At 47.0% G+C, this 8576-nt stretch overlaps 1 protein-coding gene across 1 annotated transcript in view; it reads right to left on the bottom strand.

Moving 5' to 3' along the window:
- Positions 1-7146, bottom strand: part of LOC116634724 (cytochrome b reductase 1) — a 33913-nt gene extending 26767 nt beyond the window's left edge. Inside the window, exon 1 of the mRNA XM_032408268.1 lies at positions 6838-7146. Within this exon, the coding sequence (XP_032264159.1) occupies positions 6838-7030 (193 nt within the window). The 5' untranslated portion in view covers positions 7031-7146. The remainder of the gene's footprint in view (positions 1-6837) is intronic.
- Positions 7147-8576: the final 1430 nt, after the last annotated feature.

Raw genomic sequence — 8576 nt, forward strand, 5'->3', positions numbered from 1 at the left:
TTGCAGAAAGGTTGCCCGTTGAAAAAGAATAGCAAACACTGCCCTGGCAGGAAGCTCTGGTTCCTGTCCTATATCCTTCTGAGTCCGCTGGTGCCCAGTATGGTCTTGGCAGCCTTGTGTATCTGAATGTTTAGTTGAACACAGGATGACACTGGTGGGTGCTACACCACTTCTCCTATTTACTTCATAAGCCATCCTTGTCGGTATGGTCCCTGGTTTAGAGGACTGGCCAAACTTTCATTAATTTCATTTCATTAATATTTATCGAATGCTGATTATATGTTCGGTAACATTCTACACACATGGATATAGCAGCGAAGAAAACAGAGAAGGGAGTTTACATTCTAGTAGAAGACAGACAATGAATGAATAAATAACTAAAATAGTCAATGGTCAGAGTCTGGATAACACTGTATTTTGAGTTTGGGGTATATATAATTTTCTAAAGGATTGGATGAGAAGTATGATAGGAAAAGAGGAATCCAGGATGACTGTATGAATGTCCAAAAAGGATGAAACTACCATTTACTGAGACAGGGAACCTGTATGACAAGTGGTTTTGGAGGTGTGAAGAAGATGGAGAGTTGAGGTTCGGACATGTCTATTTGACATCCAAACAGAGAGTCTGAGTAGACAGATGGATATGTGGGTCTGGAGTTCTGGGGAGAGGTCCACGCCAAAGACATAAATATCAGATTCAGCAAATAGATAGTGTTTAAAGCCACGAGACTGGATGAGATCACCAAGGGTATGAGTGCCTCAAGAAAGGAGAAGTGGTCAGAAGACTGAGCTTTGGGCACTGTAAATTTAAAGGATCAGGGAGATGAAGAGGAACCAGCAAAGGACACTGAAAGGCACAGCCAGTGAAGAGAGTAGAGCCAAGAGCACCGGGTGTCTTAGAAGCCAAGTGAAGGAAGTGTCCCAGGGAGGTCAGTTACACCAAATGCTACTTTCTGATCAGGCAAGATGGAGGGCTGAGAATAGACCACTGGAATTCGCTCCGTGCTTGCCACTGGTAACTATGGTAAGAGCAATTCTGGGGACGCCTGGTGGCTCAGATGGTTAAGCGTCTGCCTTCGGCTCAGGTCACAATCAAAGTGTCCTGGAATCGAGTCCGACATGGGGCTCCCTGCTCAGTGGGGAGCCTGCTTCTCCCTCTCCTGCTCACCCTGCTTGTGCTCTCTCTCTATCTTTCTGACGAATAAATAATAAAATCTTTTTAAAAATTAATAAAAAAAAAAGAGCAATTTTGGTGGAGCAGTGGAGTGAAAGCCTGACTGGAGGGGGTTCAAGAGAGAATGAGGGAGAGGAATTGGAGATACTTTTTTGTCAATACTTCAGGTGTTGACAAAAATTTCCAAAAAGTTCTGTGGTAAGGCAAGCAGAGAACTGAAACAGTAGCTGAAGGGGGGTCGTTAAGAGTGTGGTTGGTTTTAAGACGACAGAAATTACAACATGTTGGAAATAAGCCAACGGTGGGGAGAAAGTGAATGATGCAGAAGGAAAAAGGGAGAATTGATATCTTTATGTAAGCAAGAGAAGGCACAGTTCGTACTTGGGCAGCAACATTCGAATGTGCCTGAGGCCTTTAGAGTAAAGATGCATTTCCAATATAATATGATGCCCATTCTTCCCTAATAAATCAGTGCTGCCAAACTGGCTAAACAGGATAATCACTGAGGGGGAAGGGAGGGCACTTTTACTTTAGATGCTATCATTATCATCACAGATGAGTAAAAGTGCATTTTGTTACTAACAATTTAATGATGGTACAGAACTAATCACTCCTTCATTCAATAACGATTTATTCGCCTACCATCTGCTAGTTCCAGGTGTTTTTTTAGGTGCCAGATATACAACAGTGAGCAAAATAATAATTTCTAAAATATTTTTATTAGTTACATTACAAAGAGATCTGCGTGCATTTATTTATAACAAAAAATGTGTCTTGGGTTGCCTTGAATTGGGTCCTTATGCTTTGTGAAAACCTTCCTTTCCTTAAAATTGGTAGGTTTTATTATCAGTGGTGCCCCCACGGCTGGTTTTGGAGTAGGTATCTGGGGCACTTTCTCCACTGTCTTCTTTGCCATGCTCTACCCCAAGAGCCTTTTCAAATACACTTAAATGGACTTGGAATGTGGTCACTTTTAGATGCATTAATAGGATATGCCAACTGCCTTTTAAGAACCACTCAATTTCTTTTTCTTAGTCTTTTAAATGTTACTGAAATGTAGTTATATTCTCTCACAAAGCCAACTTGAGATCATTAGACGATTCAATTTCTCTCCCTCCAGTGTATACAGTAAATAGAGTTCTACATGTAGAAAAGGAAGGAGTATAGAATTGCTGAGACTTCTATTCACCAAATTTATATACTTGAATTTTCTACCTTTTACCAAATAACACATTCCACCTTGCTGAACCTTTTAAAAGGTCAACTGCCATTTTGAGGGGGTTTATTTGTTTCAATCTTTTCTGTAGCCTTTTTTTCAAGGGCTCTTTCTCTGATTTCCTGGCAGTGAACTTACTTCTTGGGAAACATTCCTTTCAGAAAAGCACAAAGCCTCTTCTAAAGTTCTCCTTGAAACTCTTCCTCATTCACGTTTACTAGATATTCCACTCGTTTAAAATTTTATTTCAGTTTTAGATATCCTATCGTGTGCTATGCTCCATTTTAGAATACATGTATTTCCCAAAATTTATCTAGACTGTGTGTGCAGGTGTCTGTGTGCCCCCATACACACACGGACATTTAATTTGTAAGTTTTATGCTTACTCCAGAGCTTACTGCTCAAAGGTGTTTCACAAGACTCCCACTTGTTCTCAAATGGTTTTAAGTACTGTTTACTGTTTGTGTATTGTATTTGTAAGGCATTTTATGCCTAGAGTAATAACTGTAATTTAGCCTTCCCTTCTTCATCTCTAAATATTTGTGCATCACAAACTCAATTGCATCCTGTTCATTACTAGAGATCTGAAACAGCAAAACCTAAAAATTTCTTTCCTGAAACAATTACACACAGTAAAAAAGCCCGTTTTAACATGGCTAGTCTGTAATGCGTGCTTCCCTCCTGGTGCCTTCCTGCTGCGGGACCTGAGAAGGTGCTGGCCCACAGAGATTTGTAAAAACTGAGGACTACTATGCGTGTGCCTGTCTGTAGGAAAAAGCTTATGTTTATGTCAATTAAATGCATTATCTGATTAAAGTGCTTTGCAAGTCTGGAATCCAAACAATAAACAGGATGGAGAATGTTGACAGGACAAACATTCCAAAACTAATACAAATACCGTAACTAAGCTTTAAGAAAACAAGGTTTGCATAAAAAGCAACAGATGAAAATTTCCAAAATATTCATTTACATGTTTTTGGTGTTTTGTTTTTTTTTTTAAGATTTTATTTATTTATTTTACAGAGAGACACAGCAAGAGAAGGAACACAAGCAGGCGGAGTAGGAAAGGGAGAAGCAGGCTTCCCGCGGAGCAGGGAGCCCGATGCGGGGCTCGATCCCAGGACCCTGAGATCATGACCTGAAGGGAAGGCAGACACTTAACGAATAAGCCAAGAGGAGAATCTTAAGCAGGCTCCCCTACGTGGGGCTTGATGTTACAACCCTGAGATCACAACCTGAGCCGTAATCAAGAGTCGGACGCTTAATGGGCTGACCACCCAGGTGCCCCTCCATTTACATGTTTTTGCCCAAAAGTGAGTATGAACAGATTAAGAAAAGCCCAAAGTTTAGAGAAACTAGAAATCCTTTTAGGAAAACTCTAATGGACTCTAACACGAATAAAGAATTTCAAGGTGTATTTTAGATGAAGCTTTTTGCTTCTCTTAAGGATATTTTGCAGAAAGTAAGCATATTGCCATAAAGGCAGAGAAATGAACCTTGAAAACAAGGCCACTGAAAACATACTACTTCCATGGGTAAGGTACTTAATTGCTCAGTGCCTTGGTTTATTTTATTTTATTTTTTTAAGTTATAAGGATTTTATTAGTTTATTTTATTCCAAATATCTTCTCGGACCACATTTACTTTTAGGAGTCACATTATGAAAAAACAGGCCAGATGGCCTGAGATGTTTTTCAGAGCTCCTCTCAAGACCGTGAAAAGAAACCAAAAAGAGAAGATCTCCCCAGTTCCAGTCAGGCTGTGTCCATATGTGAAAATAGAACCATTCCCAAATAGTTTCCAACTAAAATTTTATTTTCAATAATCATCTGTTGCCTGTCTCCCTGGTGATGGGATGTAGTGAGGGCACCGTTTCAGGGCCACCAGATGGTGTCCTCATGTAGATAGACAGTTCCTGCTCAGGTCCACTGGAAGGGGATGGGGAAGTATATTGTTTATAGCAATAATAGCCTTGGTTTATTCTTAAATACCTGTGAAAGAACGCACTTAGTGGGCATACAGAAAGCACTCAATAAACGTTAGTGACCGTTTTGTGACTGTCTCCTCTTTGGTCAGTCAGTCAGGAAACAACTAATATCATCTGTGTTTCCCTTACTCTCACAATTATGAGAAGACTCTGGAAAGTAAGAGCGGCTCTGAAGTGCTGGTTGGGAGAGATGAAGAGACTGTTTCTACTATTGTGAGCAAACAGAAGATGTTGACAGCTCTGGCCACACTTAAGGGTTCCACCACGAGGGAAAGAGCATTTCTGGTGACAGCGACTTTGGAACTTGAATATGTTTTTCTCATTTTCGGTCAGTGGCAAAATAACTGGGACTTACATAACAAAATAACTTGGCTGGCTGATGGCCCTCACACCCCCATGCCCATCGCACCCCAGGTGAACTAAGCATGAGCAACGCCTGCCCCTGTATCCCAGGGTGGGAGGATGCTGGCCACACCTGCTGAAGGCTGCCAAACACGCTTTACATGGAAACAAAAATCTTTTCTTTGGGAACGAGGCCGGAGCTCTTTTGTTCCCTTGTTTGTTTTGGAGAGCCAGATATTGGTGGAGAAAAGGCGACCTGCTCAGAGACAAGGCTTAGAGGTTTCAGCCGGTGGGGACCTCTTTCTGAAGCCTTCATGCTTCTCTCCATTATTTTCTGAGCCCCTCCCCCCCCCACCGCTTTCTACCGCCTTCTAAATACTTTATCTGCCAGGCCTTGACTTCACTTTTTGAAAAGTGGCTACAAATAAATGGCGCTTGCGCCACTAGCTAGAGCTTCCTCCAGCTCAACAGCAGAGGAAGGAAACTGGACACTTAGCAGCACTACACAACCACAATAAAAACTGCCATAGGGGCGCCTGGGTGGCTCAGTCATTAAGGGTCTGCCTTCGGCTCGGGTCGTGATCCCAGAGTCCTGGGATCGAGCCCCGCATCGAGCCCCGCATCGAGCCCCGCATCGGGCTCCCTGCTCAGCGGGGAGCCTGCTTCTCCCTCTCCCTCTGCCTGCCACTCTGCCTACTTGTGCTCTCTGTCAAATAAATAAATAAAATCTTAAAAAAAAAACAAACCTGCCATAGACTGGGGGGGAGGGGGCCCACAGACAAAAATGTGTGAAAACGGTCAAGAGGTACAAGCTTCCAGTAAGAAAATAATTCCTGGGGATGTAAGGTACAGCATGGTGACTACATTAATAATATTATACTGTATATTTGAGCCGTCGCTAATAAAGTAGAACTTAAAGATTGCTAAGAGTGTACATCTCCAAAGTTCTCATCACAAGAAAAAAAATGTGTAGCTATGTGAGCTGGTGGATGTTAATTAGAGTTACTGTGGTGACCATTTCGATTTATAAATCCTATATATATATATAATACACATGTTATACACATGAAACATATAATGCTATACGTCGATTATATCCCAAAACAAAAACAAAATCTGCCATCAACCGAACCCTCCCTCCCGGTCAGCCTCATCCCGGAGAGTGCAGGCCCAGAGCTGGCTTGTCCGGGCCAAACGTGGACACAGCAAACCCCAGGGATGTCTCAAGCACAAGCTCTGCTGGGAGCCAGAGGGCCGCAGGCCCCACCTGACATCTCGGGCCGACGCAGGGGCCAGCGCCCAACAGGAAGGCCCGCCGGGGAAATTTCGCTGGTCGCCAGCCACAAAAACAAGTTGGGCTAAAGTCTGTCCAATGACCAGGCAGGGAAGCCTAACACCCTTTTGAGTCCTGGAGGCTGGACTGAACTGAACGCTCTAGGAGGAGTGAAACAAGAGCTGATGCTTTACTCACCCTGGCCACCGGCTGAGCGGCCCCTTCACTCAGGACTGAGGCTGGGACAGGAACAAATTCTCGCCCCACCGTTTTCCCCGTTGCCTTTCTCTCCTAATCTGCAGCTCTGAAGAAAGTTCAGAGAAAGGCCTCGCCTAAAGAGCCTCTCTGCGCCAGTGATTGCGCAGGCTCCGTCCACAGGGGGCGATTTTCGGGGCTAAGGGGCTAGGGACGCACTGCACTGCAGCCTTCCTCCTCCGTTCCGCTTCTGGTGTCCGGAGTGCCTCAAGTGCGCCCCGGCCACTCGCAGCAAAGAGTTAACCAAGTGGGGCCGGCGTAGCGGGCCACCCGCCCGGCTGCAGCGGTGCTCAGCCGCTCCCCCTGCCGCCGCCCCGAGGCGTCTGGCGGCGATCCCCCGGCCCCGCGCGCCGCCCCAAGGCCGCCACTGCCCGCTAGCCCACGTCGGCCGAGTCACGGGTCTGCGCGCCCGCGGCCCCCGACTCCGTCCCGCCGCCGCGCTCCGCCGTCTGGGCTCCCCGCCCCGCGCGCCTCGCGCGCCCCTCTCGTCCCCTCGCTCGCCCACGTCGGCCCCACTCGGCTGAGAGCGATCAGTCCGGGTCCCCGGCCGGCGCGTCCCTCCCCGCTGCCTCCCAGGAGGTGCCCAGTACCGATGCCCTGGATGAAGACGAAGCCAGTGACCATGAGCACCGGGTGCCAGTTAAACTCGAGCGTGGTCCCATCCCAGCCGAGTCCCTCCCGGTAGTGGAGGACCCAGATGAGGGTGAAGATCACGGACAGGAAGCCGACGAGCAGCGCCGACACCAGCAGCCCCAGAAAGCCCTTGTAGCCGTCCATGGCCATCAGAGCCCCATACTCCGCGCCGCGACAGCCCCACGAACTCTGCCAGGCGGCGGCGGCGGCCTCAGGGCTCTGGCTCCGGGGCGGGACGCGGGCTTCGACTCCTGGGAGCTGCCTCCGCCCGGGAGGAGGGGCTTCCTCGCCAGCCGGCTGGAAGCTCGGGGCCGCCCCCTGGCCCGGCATCCGGTAACCGATCCAGTTTGTTGTTCAGAACGAGAGCTGGATTCCATACCCACCGCTTGCTTTGAACTCCACCCGTGTCTTTACTTATTTGTGGGATAATGAAGGCAGTGGGGCTACCGAGAAGAGAGGACGGGATTGTGTGTTGATTTTGATTAACGGAGCCTCCTGAGTCCCAACCCTGAGGATTGGCAGTCTTCAATCCCTGCCAGGAAGGTGCCAAAGAGGCCCTACCCGGCAAGGAAACGCCTTGCAGTTTGTGCTTTAGAGAGGAAAGACAGACATCTCCTGGACCCCAGATTTGCCTATATAGTGTGATAAATAATGAATTTTTTAAAAAGATTTATTTATTTATGTGAGGGAGCGAGAATGAGAGAGAGAGAGAGTACATGAGAGGGGGGAGGGTCAGAGGGAGAAGCAGGCTCCCCGCTGAGCAGGGAGCCCAATGCGGACTCCATCCCGGGACTCCAGGATCATGACCTGAGCCGAAGGCAGTCGCCTAACCAACTGAGCCACCCAGGCGCCCCTAAATAATGGATTTTAAAAGTGCCCACCTACACAAACTAATTTGGACCAAAGCCCCACTTTGGTGAAGTGAAGCTTCACTCTCTGCCCTCTTTCCAGCATTACTGTTACCCTTCTCCATTAGACTGTTGTCTGTTGCTGTTAAAGAAAACGTGGCTCTGGCTGTTAGGGCATCTAGAATGCGTTTGGGAACGTTCACTTCTAGCCCTCTCCTGTAGCTCATCTCCAAGGACCGGCGCACCATATTGTCTTGTTGCCATTTTGAAAGACCTTCGGATGTGCAGGTGGTGTATGGAAGTGATTCTGAACAGAAAATACCGGTTTTAAGCCAAGGAAGTAGGTGTCAAGCCCTGATAGTAGGGCAGGATTAAGGGTTAAGAGTAGGAAGCTGCAGACTTCATCTGTGTCATTATTTTTCCCTTGGCGGAGAGAGAAGGAGAGGGAGAATAAGCACATGGAAAAGAAGGACCCCTCCCCGCAGTACAAGGCTTTCTATGGTCTGGCCGAGCCTCACCCTCCACTCTCATCCTTTCACACCCTGACAGGCCCTGATTTTCATGGCTGTAAACTTCTCACCTAGCTCCTGACCCCTCTACTCACATCCTTGCCTCTGAATTTTCCTGACCCCATCTCCACCAAGACATCATCTCTGAATCTGCCCTTGCCTCTGTTTTATGCCTCCACTCACCCACCTCCCCATCCAATGCCTCTCTGCTTCATTTTTATCAAGCTGTGATATAATCTTCTGTTCCTGTGGCTGTCTCCACTCCCCAGACTGCCCCCTTGAGAGTATTAACTGATTTATCATTTTATTCTTCCTTGGCATATAGTAGTTACTCAAATG

This window comes from Phoca vitulina, unplaced genomic scaffold (genome assembly GCF_004348235.1).
Source record: "Phoca vitulina isolate PV1807 unplaced genomic scaffold, GSC_HSeal_1.0 scaffold1, whole genome shotgun sequence".
NCBI classification, from domain to species: domain Eukaryota; kingdom Metazoa; phylum Chordata; class Mammalia; order Carnivora; family Phocidae; genus Phoca; species Phoca vitulina.